This window comes from Neolamprologus multifasciatus, chromosome 19 (genome assembly GCF_963576455.1).
Source record: "Neolamprologus multifasciatus chromosome 19, fNeoMul1.2, whole genome shotgun sequence".
Lineage (NCBI taxonomy): Eukaryota > Metazoa > Chordata > Actinopteri > Cichliformes > Cichlidae > Neolamprologus > Neolamprologus multifasciatus.
Window position 1 is genome coordinate 12,290,794 of NC_140457.1, and position 20,865 is coordinate 12,311,658.

The 20,865-nt window shown below is 38.5% G+C and overlaps 1 protein-coding gene and 1 long non-coding RNA gene across 2 annotated transcripts in view; one reads left to right on the forward strand and one right to left on the reverse strand.

The window, feature by feature from the left end:
- LOC146496096 (uncharacterized) overlaps window positions 1-20,865 on the reverse strand; it is a 236,414-nt gene that overhangs the window by 53,298 nt on the left and 162,251 nt on the right. The window lies entirely within an intron of this gene.
- Window positions 718-7,550, forward strand: nkx2-1 (NK2 homeobox 1). The gene is made up of 2 exons (XM_085142298.1): window positions 718-2,095; window positions 2,711-7,550. The coding sequence occupies exons 1-2, from the start codon at window positions 1,729-1,731 to the stop codon at window positions 3,385-3,387; spliced, it is 1,044 nt and encodes a 347-aa protein (XP_084998424.1). The 5' UTR covers window positions 718-1,728; the 3' UTR covers window positions 3,388-7,550.

Below are 20,865 nucleotides of genomic sequence, written 5' to 3' on the forward strand. Positions count from 1 at the left end.
GAACTGGTGATTCCCGAGACAAACTGGCGGTGATCTGTATGCCACTGCAGGCTACACACTCACGGCGCTGACCCTTGCTCCCGTTTGGCAGGTCTTTGCCTTTACTGCGCCATTCTTACTATGACAAACAAGCAAATATTATATCATGTAATTTAAAAAACCCAAAAACATTTAGAATCACAGCGGAGTGAAGGACATCACAGCGCAACGGCCAAGCGGGGTTGCCACCAGAAGACGCTGTGTTTCCTTAATTCCTGTAGGTGAGATGGTTTGAGTCTGCAGGCGCAGACTTCTGCGGCATCTGGCACCTGACGTTAGACCGCCCCACAAGACCTCTACATTATCAGCTGTTTTATCTGTTTAATGTGTGCACAGGCTCAAGGCATCCACAGACTGTGTAAGTAGAAGTTACTGCATCGATTTTAATTCGCCTATTTGTTATGTTCGGTGTAATTTTATAAATGCGTGGGATTTGTAACCTATACGTAAGATATTGATTTATAGCTAAAATAATCCTAAATAATAATGATAATGATAATAGTCATATATATATATATATATATATATATATATATATATATATATATATATATATATATATATATATATATATATATATATATATATATATATATATATATTGTTTGTGAAGAGGAGAATTCCACCTAAAACTGAACTTAGAGGCACCAAAAGGCTTTTAAAAAATGTTTTCTCATGCAAACATACAGCATTTTACAAATGAGATATGATTGGGTTAAACGGTAATGCCTCCTTGAGTATTAAGGCAAGATGCTACTGAGGGCTACCTGGCGTTGTGCTGCAGGAGAGTAGCTATTTGAACGCCGTTAGCTTCGCATGAGAGCCTCTCCTACTCCAGACTCAATTTTTTTTTTCACTGGGTCTCTTAGACGAGTGTGTGCATCTGAATTTAGGTAATGCGCTCCTTGCGTCCAATGATATCAAAAGGAAAAAAAGAAAAAAACGAGGGGGGTTAATCATTTACGCAGCCACTTAACACGCGGATGTGTATTTATTTACTTATCAGTATCAGTCATTTTCCCTCCGCGCAAGTGCACTTTTGCATGTCTGAGTACGATAAGGCATAACACAAACAATCCTGCAATCACTGGAGGCCTCTCATGGCCATTAAAAGTCAGTAGTTCAACTGAGGAGTGGTTCTCCAACTCTCAAGTCCATATAGGCCTCCTTTCATCAAGAGGCCCTCGTAAACATCACTACAGTTAATAAAGTGTATTGTGGTCACTGCAATCTCAAGGTGCAGCCACGTGTTCATCAGCAACATCAACAAGTCCCAAACTCCACACATGCAGCAGCTGCAGCGTGCTCGGACACCGCTTGCAGTCTCGGGGATGAACATTTATGATCATGTACGGTGCTTATGTTATTGTTAGTGGGAGGGGAGCACATGTCTTGTAAATGAAATTACGCTCGACGAAAGGAGGCTAGAGCTGTTTTGTATTGTTGGCGATGCCCCGCCTCTGATGGTAGCCTTAAACCTGGCACCCAGCTAAAACAAACCAAAGCCAGCACCGAGCTCCCACTCAATCCAATTAAGGCGGACTTGAGGCGCTCTCTTACGTGTTCATCTACCAGGATCGACGTTGAGACAACAGGAAGCAGAGGGGCTTTGGCCAAAAAAAAAAAAAAAAAAAGGCAGAAGGAGAGATTGCCTTGCCTTCTAATTTCTCCCTCTCCAGCCCCAGAACAATGTCGATGAGCCCTAAGCATACGACTCCTTTTTCTGTTTCCGATATCTTGAGTCCCCTTGAGGAGAGCTATAAGAAAGTAAGTATGGAGAATAACAACTTGGGGGCACCTCTCACTTCTTACCGGCAGCCGCAAGTCTCACAGGCGGCGATGCAGCAGCACCACATGGGCCATAATGGGACTGTGTCTGCGGCTTACCACATGACTGCGGCAGGTGTTTCTCAGCTGTCACACACGGCCATGGGGGGCTACTGTAACGGCAACCTGGGCAACATGGGCGACCTGCCGTCTTACCAAGACGGCATGAGGGGCAGCGCCACGGCAACCGGCTGGTACGGAGCCAACCCAGATCCGCGTTTTTCCACCAGTGAGTATACTGCACCTGTTCTTTGACTCCAGCTTGGAGTTATCACAGTCCGCATTGAGCTGAAATCCATATTTTTGCGGATGTTTCGCGGTGCTGTGTTTTAGGAGTTGCAGTACAGTTTTTATAATCTTTACGTTTTTCGGCACAAAATTGGCATTTTTCAAGTTTCGATACTTTAGATGTTATCATTAAGGAGGGGCAGAAATCGCGCAAATATTCACGTTTTTAATCCACAGATTTCAACATTTGTAAAGATTCTCACGACAGAAAAATAATGGAACCGTTTTCCTTCAGGGCTTTCACACTCATCCAGCAGTAACAGCTTTGCTGTCATTTATGAGCGAGTCCTTAAATTTGGTCGATGTAGTTTGTCACTTTATGAACACGCTTTGACTTTGACACTTTTGAGTTTTAGGTGTTGTAAATAAAGGCGTCTGCTTCTTTGAGACCCGTGAAGATTTATAAAAAGCTGATAATTGAGTAACATTGTTGATTTTGCATCTGCAAATGATATTTGTCCATACTAAATTTTCTCTCCATATAAATGTCTCTATGTAACGCGAGAATATAAGTTTTAAAAAAATAAATTTAATTACAATTATTTTCCCCTCTCAGTTTCCCGCTTCATGGGCTCATCGTCCGGGATGAACATGGGCAGCATGGGCAGTCTCAGTTCCCTGGCAGACGTGGGTAAAGGCATGGGCTCTCTGTCAACCACACCGAGGAGAAAGAGGCGAGTGCTGTTCTCCCAGGCGCAGGTGTACGAGCTGGAGCGACGCTTCAAGCAGCAGAAATACCTGTCGGCGCCGGAGAGGGAACACCTGGCAAGTATGATCCACCTCACCCCGACCCAGGTGAAAATCTGGTTCCAGAATCACCGGTATAAAATGAAGAGGCAGGCAAAAGACAAAGCCTCCCAGCAGCAGATGCAGCAGGAGAGCGGCTCCTGCCAACAACAGCAGCAGCAGTCACCTCGGAGAGTAGCTGTGCCGGTGCTGGTAAAGGATGGGAAGCCGTGCCAAGGCAGCGGCCACACGCCCACATCCTCCGCTCAGACGCACCACCAGCAAGGGGGCAATGTCATGATTATGTCTAACAACACGTCCGGCCTCGGCCAGCATCAGAGCCAGCAGGTGGGAAGCACAGGTCACTCTCCAGACTTGGCGCAGCACTCCTCCAGTCCGCCCTCACTTCAGAGCCAAGTGGCCGGCCTCTCCCACCTCAACTCCCCTGGCGCAGAGTACGGCTCGGCCTTGCAGTGTTCAGCCCTGTTATACGGCAGGACATGGTGACAAGAGGCGCCGGCTATGATTTAAATCTCATTTTAAAAAAGAAAAGACATTTTTATGTTAATGCTCGGCAAGTTTCACTGTAAATGTGCGCACTTGAACGAGAACCGAGTGAAACCGACGCAGCTCTTCTTGATTTTTTTCTCCTCCCCATTTCGAAAGGAAGTGTGACTCTTGTGGAAGAAACACTTGTTCACAAACTGCGGATGTAAAAGTCTTGGGATTTATTTATGTAAATTATATTGACACAAAGGAAGAATCAGCAGTCAAATAGGCCCCATAGTTGGGATAACTAAACCCGAAACAGGGACGCAGATAGACTGCAGGACTGCTGGGTGCTCTTAAATTTCCCTCCTCAAACACAAATGTGATGACTCTGATTCATAATAGAATTTAATGTAAGCCGTAGATCTAGCTTGTATATTTCAGTAAAAGGTTTGAATTTTAGCTATTTGTTGTACAAAGTTTTTGACGCTATTGCCGGTTTGTTGTCGTTCCACTGGTATTTGTACGTTTTATTTCTTTGTAACTTATATAGATATTTGACTTACAGCAAAACAGTCCTATTAATAAATTATGGAACCCAAACAGTTAAACTTTGTTGTGAAATTAAATAATTATTTAGGTAAAGACAACAAAACAGCAGGGTTATTATTATTATTATTATTATTATTATTATTATTATTATTATTATTATTATTAGTTTTTTGCAGATAAAATGCAGAAAGAACAAGCAACTAGAAGTTTTCAAAATATGTTCAGATTTGTCAGAACGTGGAAAAAAACAACCAAATGCCACGTTCGTTCTGACATGACAGTAAATACTGGGGCCTATTTCACCCCCCACCCCCTGTTTTTTCTCCTGCTAAATCACATACCTCGCAGGCTTATCGTTTCATGGCTGCAACTCACACAAGCATGCCCTGCAGAGTAAACTGAGCCTTTATGTGCTTTTTTCTTTTCTCTTTCTGTATGTGTGTTTTCTCTCGGCGTGAGTCAGAAAGGTAAGGTCCCTCGACTCCCAACATCAAACACAAACGCTGCTCAAAGGGCAGCTTATCGATGAAATCCCTCGCCAAACAGCGCCGTATTCTTCTCAAAAGACTCGTGAGGTGAACTGTTGGCGCGGGGCTATCAGATGGTTCATCAATAATCAATCCGGGAATTGAAAGGAAACAGGCTGTTTGTGTCGGGCATTAAAAACAAACCTGCCTCCACACATATATTTATACATGTTAAATATTAGACTGTAGATTTTTTTTTAAACCATGTGGGATGTTTGACACTTGGAGATGTCTTTATTTTCAAAATAAAGAACGCAAGCTGTAATTTATTTTCCTTTAGTTGTAGGGTTCGGTAAATAAAAGGTATAATAATCATTAGAGACTATTCTCTTGCCACCTAACAGAGATATAGGTCTTAAGCAGTAAACAATGTGGTAGCTAAGCGACGGGGTTAATGATGGGCGATTTTCGGTTATGGCTTGACCAGGGTAAGTTGTTTTCAAATCAGCGCTGTCATGTGTCATAAAGCTATAATTTCAGAGCCTTTCAGTCTGGATACGTAATGATAATAATTTATCTTTAAAGCTTTTTTTTTTTTTTTTTTTTTTAATCTTCCAGCTTCTAGGCTTCTACTGGCTTTCATTTCTGATGCTGCCTGAAATAAGTGAGGATTTAAAGCATACACTTTAATAAAACTTCTCTGGATGTTTATCCGTTGTCTTGAGATAATTGATCTTTACTCCACATGGTCCAACCAAAGTAAATTTTTCCTTCCATTTGCCTATCTGACTTTTCCGGTCCTGCTGCACTTTTAATTCCTGCAATTTTATTAATTATATGGAAACTTCTTTATTTCTAGACCGGAATGTACTCAACTATTCACATACTACTGTTTTTCCACCCAGCTATTCAGACCTAGTCTTTATTTGACGCCCGAGGTGACCATTATGTTTTGGGGGTTTTTTTTGTTTTTTTTTAATATTCTCTATTTTTTCTGATACTTACCGTATGCATCGGTGGCCAAAGTACATGCGGCTCATATAGTACAGTTAGAAGCCTTAGTCCACAACTGGACCACAAGTTGTTTATATGACTTTTGCATAAGTCCCATTTTACCACAAATTCTGCAAAACACTCAGAGAACTGGGGCTCAGCAGTGCTTTTTGCTTAATGGGGGCTAATGTTAATACAAATGCAAGAACATGAACTGATTTTCCACAACTTTGTATTTAAAATCCAAAAACATATTCAGTCAGTATTATCGTATAAAAAATGTGCTGTTCAAAGAAATTAGGCACTAAACTCACGTCCGTCTCTTTTCCAAGCACGCAGTTGGGCTTTCCCTTGAAGCCAGAGAAAGATACAGTTTAAGGGCACCAGGCAGCCCCTAGAAAAGCAATTTTAGAGACTTTAAGTGAAATCTTACCAGCATCAGAAACTATCTTCTATTAGGTATTTTGCAGAGCAGGTTTTGTTCGGGAGAGAAGTGAGAACTTTGGGATTACATTAACATGTCTTTGGCGCGGTGTGTGGTCTTTGTGTGCAGCTTGTAGCTGTTGAGAATGACTTGTTGGAAACGTGTGTGCTCTCATCGCTCTCTTTTGTAGAAACCCACAGTGCAACTTCTCAAGTCTTCCTGCCTTTATTGTGGGCTGTCTTCATGAACCCCAAGCAATTAGTCTCTAATCTCAAGGTAATCATATTTGAGTTAGTGACTAGCTGCTGAATTTCATTCACCGGGGACCCAGTGTATCAGTAGTACGTAGTCAATACTCAATTTAAAGTTGAGGAGGACAAAATGTATATATATATGTATATAGCTTCAGAAATGAAATAAAAGCGGGGGCTGGGGTCTCTTTAACTTTTATTTTAATTTTCCCTCAAAATGTATAAATTGTGGATTTCTTTTCAGAGCACATTAAGCATTTTATTAGATTCTTTTTATTAAACTCAACAAATATTGACATCGCGGTAAAGAGACAGCCTGACAGCTAACTAGTTAACTAGTTAGATACAGTGAGCCTTGCAGGGCAGTTATCAGTAACTTGTTTTTTTTTTGTTGTTTTTTTTAATTTGTTCTAAATCTACAACTTACAAAACAGTTTTCAAAAGTTATTTTTTTATATTGGGAAAAATTCAAATAAGAGTAATGCTCACGTAGATTACCTATTAATATTAACAGACCTGCAATCATTAAGCAAAAACTAGTGAGTCGTTGGTGATTTTGTTCACTGGTGTGTGATTCCTGACATACATTGCTGCTGAGTATGTGACGATGGCGTGGCCTATTCTCGGCAGTAAGAAGTGCTCCAATAATTATTTGAATTTCACATAAACTACTACTACTACTAATAATAATAATAATAACAATAATAACAATAATAATAATAACAATATGCTAAGTAAGTGTTTGTAGTGCGTTTAGTTGCTTTTCTTCTGATTTAGATGTTAATGATGACACGGGTGCTGTCCACGGTGCTGAAAAGAATACGTCAACGGGAAAATGGAAAATGAGCACAAAGTCTGCATTTATTACATAAAATATACTAAAAAAAAATGCATTTTCATATTAGTAGTTGTATAATCTTATAAATTTATATGTATATATGAAAACTGTTCGTTTTAAATACAGCCACTCTCGTTCTTCTTTCTTAAGTTCCTAAACATATCATTGCAGCAGGCCCAAGCATTCATGAGGATTACAAATAGGACAATTACACAGCAAATGCAATCACCCCCCTTGGTAAATGTTATTGTGAGCTAGCAGCAAAAATCTTTAATTGTGCTACGTTTATCTGCTTCTTCGAGCCATTGTGCAAAGAGCGCAAACGAGGGTCATTTGCGAACTGAAATACTTTGCATGCAAAGCGGAACACAAGATGCTGTAATACTTGACCTTTCAGCATAATTGTTGAAGGCATGAAATGCAGCATTCAGAGCTCGCTGAGTGGAGTCTTTCTTTATCCCTCCCTCTGATGAACAAAGCGCATTTTATATATCTTCGGTGTTGGCTTTGTTTCTTTTGAGAAAAATTTCCCTGAGACTGGCTGCAATTTATCTTCATTTTAATAATACTGCTTGGGTAAAAAAAAAAAAAAAAAAAAAAAAAAAAAAAAAAAAAAGAAAGAAAGAAAGAAAGAAAGAAAGAAAAAGAAAAGAAAATGGCACAAATCACACGACTTTTCAATTCAATACTTAATGGACTTCATGCACAACCCAAAAACCGACGAAACTTGTAAATAGATGTTCTCGTATATTTTTCCACGAGTAAAAAGAGAAGTCTGTAAATTAATCATGTTTGGCAGCTGGGGTTCAACATATTCCTCAAGGACAATTAAGGCAGAGAATTTTGCGGATGGTTAAGTCGCATTTCTCATGTTGGATGCTGTCGTGAATCCCAGTGGTGCCACTGTAAAATTTCAAGAAGTAACTTTGTTCAAACCTCTCAATGCAAAAAGGATAAAACATTTCTAGAATTTCATAATTTAATTGATTAATCTATATAAAACAATCAAAATCACAGTTAAAAACATTCCCTAAAGTGATCAACAAAAATTCATTTCTCCTTTGGAATTATTAAAGTAAGTAAAAGTCCCAGGTATGTTATGCTATTTACAGTGGGGTGCAGAATTTCTAAATACTAATAAATTTGTATGCAAAATTCTGTATTTGGATTAGACATGACACTGAAACATTTAGATTTATATCTCACTTGTTCCTGATCATTTTGTAATAATGTCAAAATAAGTAAAGCACTTTAAATTGTCTGGAAAAAACTTATTCAGAGTTCTTGAATAAGAGATTTCTGCTAAATCATCACCAGGCTCTTAGGTTTTGTAGATTTAACACGTTTTTTTCATTAAGGTAATTGATTGTAAAGAGTGTCATCTGCATAGATGTTAAAGTCACCGTCAAAAAGAGTGTCAGTTTTGATTTTTTTTTTTATTTATTGTTTGTTTTATATTGTTTGGTTTGGTTTTTCTAAATGAAACAACATGAGGATGGGGTCTATAAAAAGGGGGTGCAGATTAGCAATCATCTAATCAGATTAGCAATCATCTTAATCAATCTTAATCTTAATCAATAATCAAGAAAGCATTTTATTTCACTAGCTTATTAAATAAGGCGATTGTTCTTGAAAATATTAGAAATTAAATCTAACCTCTGTGTACTTACTTATTTCTAACTTGTTATTTAGACAGGAATGCATACCCACAACTTATTTATGTAGATTCACACTGAGGACATACTACAAGCCAAAGGTTAAACTTGAAATCAGTAACAAACACCAACAAACTAAATGTTATAAAATAGCAGGTGGTTAAGGTTCTTATATTATTGATAGTTTAAAAGTGAAAGGAAAATCTGTTACAAAAATGAAATCTTAGTTATGTGCAATAACACGGTTATATCTGCTGTTGGAGGGCAGGCAGTGTGGGTGTCACATGTTAACCGTAGGCTCTCTACTTCTAAACTAATGAAATCATTTTCTACCTGTATCCATAGAAGACCCAGTTCGGCTTGGGTTCAAGATACATTAGGAGTTCTTAATGTAAGTAGCCATAAAATTAGAATAGACTTGGGGCAGAAAAAGAATAATAAGTAATAGGCTAAGGATTTCGGGCTGTAGAAATTGGCATTATGAGTAGCACTGGACACCAGGATCTAGTTGGATTTAACTTAAACAGTGTACATTATACCTCGTATTCAGTGACCATGTTTAGAAGCAGTGTCACCTGATTTCCATTCTCTTGTTACATGATGACATACCATGTAAACCGGGATATTATAGAACCCTCTAAATATTGATAAAAATGTATTGATAAAATAAAACACTTTTTTTTTTTTGCTTAACCGACTTTGCTGATACTTTTTAAGCTACTTTACTTTATTAACTAGTAAACTTTATTCTGTGTCTTAACTTTTGTATTGCCATTACAGCACTTAATTTTCTTATTTATTGTATGCTGTTTTGTTGTACAGTGCTTTGTGACTGCTTGTTTGTGAAAAGCAGTTTATAAAACGCGTACTACAAATACTTAATACTAATGCTCTTATTTAATTACTTAATATTGTGCAAACTTGGGAAAAAAAACATTCACAGCATATTTTTACACATGTGCACTTAAGACACTTAGAAACAAAAAAAATGAAATGTTTTGATCAGTCTTTATACTTTACAACAATAAATTGTTAATTTTCTTTAAACTTTAAGTTTTTTAGACATTCCCCACCTTTCCATCGCTAAAAGAAAAATACCTATTTACCAGTACTGTAAAAATCCTCCAAACTATATTTTGGCCATGGTCCTTAGTTCCCCTGTCCTTCAGAATAGGCCCTGGCCTGCTTTGATGGGTCTGTATGAGCTTATTTCAGGAGAGGATCTTATAAACACTGCAAGGCTACTGCCATCCTTTGTGACCTGAGTGGGTATAGTTTTTTTTTTAATACAAAATACAAAATGAGCAGGTTCATATCCAAGCATCATAAACCAACCCAGTTTTGTATGGCACAATACATGAATTGTTTCATCAACTCTCCATACCTTCAAAACTACTCTATTTGTGTGTTTGTCCAAAAGTAACAGTCTGAAATATGTTTGTTTTGTGCACTCACCCAACGCCACATAAATGTAAACATACTTTTGACATTTGACAGAAATGTGAATAAGAATAAGGCTGGATTGAGACTTAAGTCTCTGTGTGGAAGGTCCTCATCAGGATAGAAATTCAAGTAAACGAGTGAGCTGGTGTGCGCGCCCACGCTGTGTGTGCTCCTGTTAAACATGCCAATTAAATGAGACCAGACTAAAGCGGAGTTGTCATGTCTGTGTACAGTACCAGCAGGAGTCCTTTAGAAACCAACGAGCCATCACTAACCCCGTTAACACCAGACCCTCCAGACCGACCCGGGTGCCACTGCTCGCTCTATAGGCCTGCAGCAATAACTTCTCCATTTAATGAAGGTTTGAATAGTCCAAGGCTATCCCTTTCAAATAGTGAGACCTAAAGTGAATTTAAATTGATTTGCATGCTATAAATATGAGAGCACTTATGAATTATAGGCTATAATAACATTTTTTAAAGGAATTAACACAAAAAAGTGTGTTTAGTTTATAAAGGATGTTAGGCAATATTAAAAGGAGTGCTGCAGAGTAACCAAGTGGATATACTCAATATCTATATGTAAATGTAAAGATACATGGGCTTACTCCGAGCTCTGTTTTCTATTACTCTTCTAAACTGATTTGAAAGCTACAATTTACAAATTAAGATTTTAGTAAAAACAGCTTCTGTTTAGTAACTACTCATCACTGCAGTTACCACTGACAACCTACAGCATTGGGAGTACTTCATCCAAATAAAAATGAATGATAGTAATTCTCAGCTGATAGGTATAATGAGTCCACCTACTTTTAACCATACTTTATTTTATTTATTTATTTTTACAATTTTTAACCAATACTAAGCTTTCTTTTTTGTATCTGGTATTGTTATATGTGCCACTGCTATGAATAGTTCTTCCAGAGCTCTATGGTAACATTTTCAGGTAAGAAACCTTAAAAGTCGAAACCAGTTACCCCGATTTTTCTTTTTTGCTTTGCCCAGTAAGCATTAAAGGCTTCACACACATGCCTAACGTGAAAACTTAAAGCATAAAATGAATGAAACTTCCCATATGCTCTCAGTAAAGAGGGACAACTTGATTAAACCGCACTGAATCCATGGATAATCCAGCAGTCAGTCCATTCTCCTGTGTGAGTGAATGGTGGGGTAGGCTGCGTCTCTTTGCAGACTGAAAAAAAAATTCCTTGAATGTTGCTACACAATAAGCAATCAAGATCCCAAAGCCTGGACATTTGACAGCTTAATGAGTTCAGGCTGCAATCACTTTAAGAAAAGCCATGGTCCCTTTTAACCAGAGCACAGTCTATATGAGCCGAGCTGAGAAAAGGCACAGCGCTTCCATTTAACTCACAGTAAAGACGCACATAACTACAGGTTAATAAAAACACGGGGTGGAGGTGGATGTAAATAGGTCCTGTATATTAGGACCTGTTGAGACTTGCATGTTTTGTTCGGCTACAGGAGGAGGGGTGATATTTGCCCCCCTAATGAAATATGTCATTACGAGGAATTCATGTGACACAAAAGGGGCGACAGTCAAAAATTGCCCCACTGCTGTTCAGTAATTATATAGTTTGCCCTGGCAGCGCCTTCAGGCAGGTGGCTGGTCCATCATGCAAATGGCTTGGCTGTGCCGACATAATTAGCCACTGCGAGCCGCTTAAATTAACAATTAGCTAACATGCAATTCTGTTCACAACGCGGTAGTTCTCCTTTTTGGCCAATTGTCACTGTATGTTATTCCGGTGGCTGAATTGCTCAGTAGGATATAGGTTATGTGGTTTCTTACTTGGTCAATTTACAGGCTAAATGAACGGAAATCGACAGAATGGGGGTTTATATCCTAATCCCCAAAGAGAAGCTGCATGGCAGCGCATTTATGTTAAACACTTAGTCGGGGGAAAGAAAAAAGCCTATAACACACATTTCATGGATGTCAGGCTGACAGGCAGCTCAATATAGGGGTGTCAGGTGTTGATAGTCAAATGGCAGTTTAACAGAAAACAGCAGTGTAAGTGAGAGTGAATCGGACTCAGGGGCCACACGCTGCGCTTCAGCCAGCCCTAAAGGTTCTGCTTTTTTAACCTCTTCACTGATCCCCTTGCAGCCGGCGTCCAAAACACTATTGCCTTACTGCAGGCCAATCACGGCCCACCCACTCTCTCATTATTCTCGCTGCCCTCCGACATGACACGGGAACAAAGTAGACATTAAGCAACATTAAACCCAGGGATGGGAGTAATCAGGAACCCGTTATCTCTTAATGAAGGAAAACACATGCGGAGCGATACACATAGCGGGTAATCAATAGAAAGGCCTGACAAAAGGAATCGGAGAGCCCAAAAAGGGAAAATGCAAATCAATTAGAATCGTTGTTTGCTTTGAAACCGTTCAGTCTATTTCCATTAATTACATGTTCATTAAAAGTAATTCGCCTAGGCTACACACCAACAACAGTTGTCTCTCCCCTTGTCCCTTTTTTAAGGAGTGATGGACAAGGGAATGGCTTGGGTCCAACTTCTTGTTAGCATTTAATCTCACTCAGGCTGGGACTTTTTAGGGGGGGAAAGGAGTTTGAGTCAAGCTGCCTCAGTAAGTCCATCTGCTGAACGATTTATTCTGAGCTAAAACTGTATGAAAGTCATGCTTGAGCTCAATTTAAATACCTTAAAAACTCTGTGTTGGTTCTAATCATCAAAAGGCAATTTGTACAACACTTATATTCACTCTCATTTAGTTTAGCCTGCCTATTTGCTTAAAAAACAGACGAAACTGTGTTTTTTAATAGAGTGTTATGTGGAAATGTCATGTTTCACTCTCACAATCAGCATGCTATCTTATCTCCTTTTTTTTCCACAATCTGAGTTGCTTTTACCAAAGGCCCACAACCTCTTGTTGGTTGCTATAGCATTTTCAAGCACCATTCTGCTAAATCCCAACCCCCACATAGACCTGCTCTGCACACTTGTAATAAATTATCCTCAAGTGAAACGACTAAAAATGAGCTGGACCGAAGCTGGACAGGGCCACTTTACTGAATCACACCTCATAAACATTTTCATTTTTGTGTGACTTGACCCCCAAAGCTTTTATACAGTCAATGCATGTGTCTGGGTCTTTCATCACACATGGTCTGAACCTTGCCAACTCTATGGGCCTACTGTTATTGAAGCTCTTATCTGCCTGCTGATCACTGATGTTATGCAATCACATTTTGCAGCAGCAGTAGACAAAATCTGTAGGCGGCTGGATGCATCTCTTATGGAGCCTCCTCCTTATCCTACAGTGTGAAGTGCAAACATATGGGCCTGGAACGCTAGTGAGTAGAGTGCTGATTTGTTGATTAATTAAACATGTCCCCCCCCCCGCAAAAAAAAAAAAAAAAAATTGCTCCCTAAAATCCCACATTCACAATGCCGTACCACCAAGTTCAGTGTTGAACGAGTGGAAATCTGAATCAGCCTCTTTATTCCATGAGCCCCATCTTTGCCAAATTGAATGCAGATTGAAAATAATTTTTCAGCTCTTGACTTCAGCTATTCACCACTCTGAATTGGTTTTGCTACTGTCACGTTGCCACACAAATGTAAATAAACACATTTTAGTCTTCAAATTATTGTTCAGCTAAAATTTGAGGGATATTGTCTAATGTGCAAAGAGAAATGACAGTGCTAGGTTACTGTAAATACACTGTCATTTTGAATAAATCCTCAAATCCCTGATTAATTTTTAGTTTCCAGAAAATCATTTCAACATTTTTTTTAACATGCAATAACGAGCATAATACATGTAAGTGCACCTCCAGCCATGCCAAAAAATGAGGCCGTTCTAATGATTTTATTAAATGCATTATACTTAAAATGCTTAATATATGTACATATCAATGTCTGCCACAAACTCTTTAGCACTCACCTTTTCTTGTGGTTTCCCAGTACAGGACCAGTGCCTGCTGTGTTTTGGCAGGAAATCAATACAGGGAGAAAATCTGTTCTAATCATCTGTACATTTACCATCACAATCAACAATCAAAGCCAAGACCTGAATCTTTATTTGTAGGCCTGAACTGAACAATTTTCCCACTGTGAAAGGCAAGCTAAATTAGAACCCTTGGTTCCTGTTAGTAGCTCTTAATGGCTCTGATTTGTGAACTGCTAAATGAGGTTATGTAAATTGATCCTGAATGTAGGCAGAGGCCCCCAGGTGACAGGTGCAGTCAGCTGAAGGTGGGGGCAGGGATGGTGTCATGCAATGGGGAATGGGGGGAGTAATATGGTAGGATGTATTTACAGGCCCGCAGGGAGACAGAGTTGCAGACTGAGATTAGGTGCATTACCTGGGAACTGAGTGAAAAGTAACACATTTTTAGTTGGGTTTCTTTTCAGCGTTACAGAATTATTTTGTCACTGCTCTTTCAATTCCTAGCAGGATCAATCCAAACAAGTAACAACAATGAAAAGATGCAAAGTATATTTCTTTAATAAAAAGTACTTGTTTACTTTTTCATTTCACTTTCACTGCATTTTAGATACAAATTTTAATTTATTATATATGTGTTCCCTCTAAGCTATAATAACACTACCTACAATTTAGTAATAAGCCAGCCACTTCATTAGTTACCCTGTGACAGATATATCAGTTTTGCCCCCTTTGCTTTCAGAACATCCTTAATTCTTCATGGCAGACTCAGCAAGGACGATTTTGGTACGTATTGACATGGTAGCATCACACAGTTGTTGCAGATTTCAGCTGCTCATTCACAATGCGAATGTCCTGTTCTACCGCATCCTAAAGGTGCTCTACTGGATTGAAATGTGGTAACTGTTGAGGCCATTTGAGTACAGTAAATTCATTCTCATGTTCAAGAAACAAGTTTGACATGATTAGAGTTTTCTGACATGGTGCATTATCCTGCTGGAATCAGCCATTTGAGGATGGGCACACTGTGCTCATAAAGGGATGAGCATGGTCAGCAACAATACTCAGGTAGGCTGCAGTGTTTAAAAAATATTCAGTTGGTGCTAAAGGGCCCAAAGTGTACCAGAAAAATATCTGCCACACAATTACACCACCAGCAGCAGCCTGAACTGGTGATATTGATAGCAGAATGGATTTAAGCTTTCATGTTGTTTACAACTCTACCTTCCAAATGTTGCAAAAATTAAGACTCATGAGGCCAGGTTGTATTTTTCCAGTCTTCTTTTGTGCAATTTTTTTTGAGCTTATGTGGATTTTACCATCATTTTCCTGTTCTGAGAGGAGTGGAACACAGTGTGCTCTTCTGCTGTAGCCCATCTGATTCAACGTTGAATGTGTGCATTCAGAGATGCTCTTCTGCATAGCTTGTTTGGTTGCATAGGAATCTACAGTGACATCAACGAGGCATTTTCACCCTTTTAATTGCTGCCCACTGGATATTTTTCACTTTTTTGGACCATTATCTCTAAGCCCTACAGATAAAAACCCATTCACCCATATTAGCTCCATCCCATTCAGTTAAAACTTTACAATGGTACATAAGAAGTAGGTCTATTAGAAAAACGATTCAAAATGACTTAAAAAACCACACTGGTGGTTTTATTGAGATGAATAATGAATCCTGTTACATTTGAAACATTTGTACTATATGTACATTTTGATTAAGAGGCGTAGTTTTGTACTTTCACTTGAGAATTGGAATACTTTTTCCACCAGCTGTACATGCAGGGCTTCTACTAAAATTGCTGGTGATGCTCAGAAACATTGTGTCCCCACTACAACATCACTTTCCTTTATGCTTTCTCTATCATTATTCATGACAGATATCTCATGTTAAGTGTTAAGGCGCACACGAATATGATTCGGACACGTTTCCATAGCTCTAACCGAAGACATAATAACAAGGGAACTATCTACATACAGCCTCTCAGGGAAAGACTGCTGAGTGATTGAAGCACTCTGACTCACTGCTCTTCACTTCAGCCATTTAGGCTCTGCTGACTACTGTCTCAGCTGCGTTAAGGACAATGTAGGTGGACTAAGTTGCCACTGGTGACTTGGTCAGACTTTTAAGTATTAAACCCGACCAGTAGTGAAATGCAATTGGCTGCATTTACTTAAGTACAGTACTGGTGCAATTTTACATTCCACTACATACATTTCACAGCTGTAGTCATAGCTGTAGCTTTCATTGTGACTGTAATAGTTAGTGACTATATATTGCCAGACTATAATACATATTCTTAAATTGCATCTGTTTAGAAACTGCTAGTGAAGTAACAGTCTCTGTAGGTTCATTACTACAAATAACTACTGTAAGAGTAATTCATTAATTGAATGAATGAAAGAAATGCTCTTCATTAACCAAACATCTCCTATAGACTAAAACTAATTTGAAAACTAAAATGGAAAATACAACTGGATTGTGTATTATCCTCCAGGCCTATACTCTGGTTTTTATCTAAAATTCTCAGACTAGTGCTATTACACATAAATTATAGTGGGTAACTTTAACATTCTTTAGCTCTTGAGAATGGCAACTTCATCACGGATGAACTTCACTCAAAACTCCCACTGTTTTATCCATAATCTTAATTTTGTTCACTAGATTCCAGTTTTCTCATGTTTACTCCTCTCCACATGCAAAAGTTAGTCATGGAGTTCCTCAAGGACATATGGTAGAGCCAATACTTTTAACATTACCCAAAAATTTACTTTTACCTGTAAATCAGACCAAGTAAATCCGTTGAACTATAAGAACATTGTGAATTGTAAACTTTTTAATTTCTAAATCAAGAAGTGTTTTGTTTTTAAGACCTTGAAAACAGTTACTCTGGTTGGCATTACCATGGCATCTGTTTTTATTGTGAGCATTTATGAGCAGAACATTTCATTAAATATTGTATATTATTTAAAAAATATATCCTTAGGCCTTATACCTTGTCAAAGTTAGGACTATCCTCTGTCAGAGTGATGCTGAAAAGTAGTCTACACATGTATTACTTCCCTATTCTAATTCCTTATCAGAATAACCCCATAAAAGCCTGGCAGCGATCCAAAATCAGTACTAATCAGAACTAGCAATAAAGATCACATTCATCTTCCGGAAATAAAAATAAAATTAATTCCCTTAATGACTAAGCTTCATTGTGTTTTTAAACTGATCCCCTGTTGAACCAGGTTGGATTTAAGAGTCAGAAACCCTTTCTACTTTTGATGCAAAGCTTAGAGCTGGCAGCTCCTGACTATGCTGCTACAGGACCCAGTTCCTGGTTGACCTCCATCATCCAGTACTGCTGCTCTCATTTAATTAACTTTGTATTCTCTCTGTTTTCTTACTATCTCTGTGCCTTTCTAAGCCTGGTTCTCTATCTGAATATTTCTGATCTAAGCTTACTGGCTCACCAAGGCTTGGTGGTTATTTTCTGTTTTTCAATACTGATATTTTCTCCACTCATCCTATTCATTACAGGCAGCCTTCCCTGGATTTGGTCATGCAACAGGTTTCTTCTTGTTAGAGGAGTTCTTCCTCTGCACTGTCACCAAATGCTTGCTCAGCTGGAATAATTAAGTTTCACTTGATAAACTACCATGAAACAACTTCTGTTGTGTTCTGATAAAGCTGTTAAAAGCTACATTTAAAAAAAAAGAAGGTAAAACCATATATGAACACTGATCAAACACCAGACCTCTTGAATTGCTCCATAACATTCAAATTGACCTGTATTAAGCTGATTAAGCAAACACACAGGAAAGAGCTTGAGTGCTGGTATAGACTTACATCTTTCTCTTGTGATTGTAGACTAAATGTGGCAGAAACAGCAGTGCACAGCAGTAAAAGCCAGTTAATAACTTCATGAGGATCCTTAACACTTTGTCCATATTATTAATGCTCTTCACAATCAGAAGTGGCTTAAAGCAATGACTTACCTCGCTGTCCCTTGTGGCTAACTTTTAGTTGAGGCTGCATCACATTGCATTGCTAAATCACAATGAATTATGAAGAGCTGGGTTTCCCTTAGTGTAAGCAGGAAAAAGATTCTGAATAATTCGTGTAGCTGCTTCCAAGTAAAGATGTTTTTCCAGTTCTCTTGCCTAGTGTGTGCTGCAAGGTACTGTTTTGGGGGCTTTTCTTTTTTTCTTATATCTAGTCCCTTTTAAGCATAATTTAAGATTTCTTATCACTCTATGCAGATGACATCTTGTTATATATCTGTTTTACGCTTCAAGCTGTTTCTAAGTTAAATAGTTGCCTAGTTGGTTAGATTTTATTATCAGCTGGATGGCTGAAAAATTTCCAGGAGAAAATAAAAGTCCTTTTTTGTGCCCTGAACACATTTCTGATGGAAATTGTAGTTACACTTGCAATTTGCCAAAATGTCTATAGAACACTTTGATTCAGCTTTAACTTTGCTAATGTTAAATATCTGGTTCACGCTTGCTTTTATCACTTAAGAAATATTGCTATGCTGAGCTCCACTGTGTCATACTCTGATTTAGTCATGTCTTTATTTCATCACATCTGGATTATTTATATTCATTGTTCACATGTCTTAACAAAACCTCTTTCAAACATTTGCAGGTGGTTCAGAATGCTGCCACGAAACTTTTGAATAAGTCTTCCAAGTCCTCGCCTCCCACCTCTCACTGTTGCTAATTTAGTTCCACTAGCTCCCAGTTAACTTGAGTCTGCTTTAAGATTATGTTTTTGACTTTTAGAGCCCTGCATTATTGAGCACCAGTGCACATCAGTGAGCCTTTACATGCATACATCCCCTGCAGGTCCCTGGGGTCATGTGATCAGGATCTGCTAGCTGTGCAGCACACAAGACAAAAAAAAAACTAAGGAGACAGAGCTCTCATGACAGTGCTTTCAAGCTCCCTTTGAGCTCGAGATCTGTGGACTACATGTTTTTATGTTTTATTATTTTCATTGTGAAGCATTTTGTGATATTTATCTTGAAAAGTGCTATACAAATAAAACATTTGAATTTACTAATTTACTATTTGTGTTGCCAGTTAACTAATGGTAATTAACTTGCATCCTAAACTATGTCGCTAATTATAAACTTAAACCCGATAAACATGGTACTATTGTCAATAGTTGATACTGTATCACCAGCCCGAACGTGTTGGTATCACACAATTCTAGGTCCTGGGGTGAGTGTGAATAGAGGCAGGGAACATCCTCAGCAGGTCACCACTCCATCACAGGGTCAGCAGAGAGACAGACAACCACACACTCTTACATCCACACCAATTAACAAGTACAGCTTTGGACAGTGGGAGGACTCCAAAGCACCTAAAAGCAAAGTCTAATGACTAGTTGTCTAGTGTAAAAAATAAAAAAATGTATTTGTGTTAAAAAAAAAAAAGTGTTTCTATCAACTGAATAGTTTTATTCTCCAAAATATAATAGCATTATTTCTTTGTATAAGCCATCACATGTAAAAGTCCATATAATTATATATGTATAAATGCTTGTATATAGATATAGATTTACAACAGTTTATGAACTAGTAGGAGCCCAAATAAACCTTTTTCTGGGACAATAGCGTTAGTATAGGGCAGGGGTCTGGGCTCTGGAGCCGCATGCGGCTCTTTAATCCTTATACTGCGGCTCCACGTGGTTTGGGAAAATAAATTAGAAGTATTTAGCTGAAGTGTATTTTATTTGTGTTTAGTTCTTTTTTTAACTTGTAGTTCTAAATTGGAAGATTATTGTGATATTGAAATATAAAATAAAATTATGTCTTATTATTTTTTTCATCGCTCAAAATAAGCGTCACACTCGCGGAAGCCGGTATACCCGCCAAAATGCCGTGCATTTATCGAGACTTTCAACACCAGGTAGGCCAATTATGGACCTTCGGATCCACATTATGTCAGCAGCTATTCTCCACTGTGAACTAAGTTAAAAACAAACACCGCTCACACCTCACAGATGACAGCTCACAGTCCTGCGTAAAAATGAAAGCCCCGATTTGCAGACGCTGTGCGCAGAGGTTCGGGACCATAAGTCTTATTGTAAACATATCACGACAGACCCGACGATGTTTGCATGAACATGCTATTGACCACTTTTCACACACGGTTACTGTACGCATACAGCCGGCTGTAGCTTTTCAGCTCACAGCCCGACAACACAACAGCATAGATCGCACAGACGTGAAGGCGGCGAGGCATGATTGCGGGTGCCGCTCAGGTGCGTCCGACTCCCATACAGCGGCGCTGCAGACCACGCCCCGCCACACACATTAACCAGGTAAAATACATATTTAGGCAGAATTTTGTAAATATCTGTTTTTTTTTAGCAGCATAGTGCTTTTTTCCAATTATTTTTTAAAAGCCAGGACAAGGCTCCAAAAGCACAAAGGTGATATAAGGGTGGCGGCTCACAACAGTTTTTGCTTGCTACATGGATCATTTTAGTTCAGCTGGGTGTCTTTCCTTTTGTTATATTTCTTTGAGAGTTCAAAATGTGTTAATTACATAAATAAAATGTAATTTTCTCTGTAGCACTTCATGGATTTTATAAGCAACACACCTTAGTTGCTCTGTGGATTCTTTTAAAAAGCAGTTAAAAACTTTTCTGTTCAAACAAGCCTTTTGTTTATCTACGTATTTTATATTCTTTACATTATTTGCATTTGATCTTTTACATTGTGTATAATGTCTATTGATTGTATTGTTTATTTTAATATTTGTGTACAGCGCTTTGTGACTGCCTCTCTGTGAAAAGCGCTTAATAAATAAACTTTACTTACTTACTTTAGTTGTTCACACAAAGCATAAAGGTAAAAAACAATACAGTGTTATCTTCATTTTAGATGTCAAAAAGTATTTGTGGCTCCCAGCGTTTTCTTTTGCGTGGA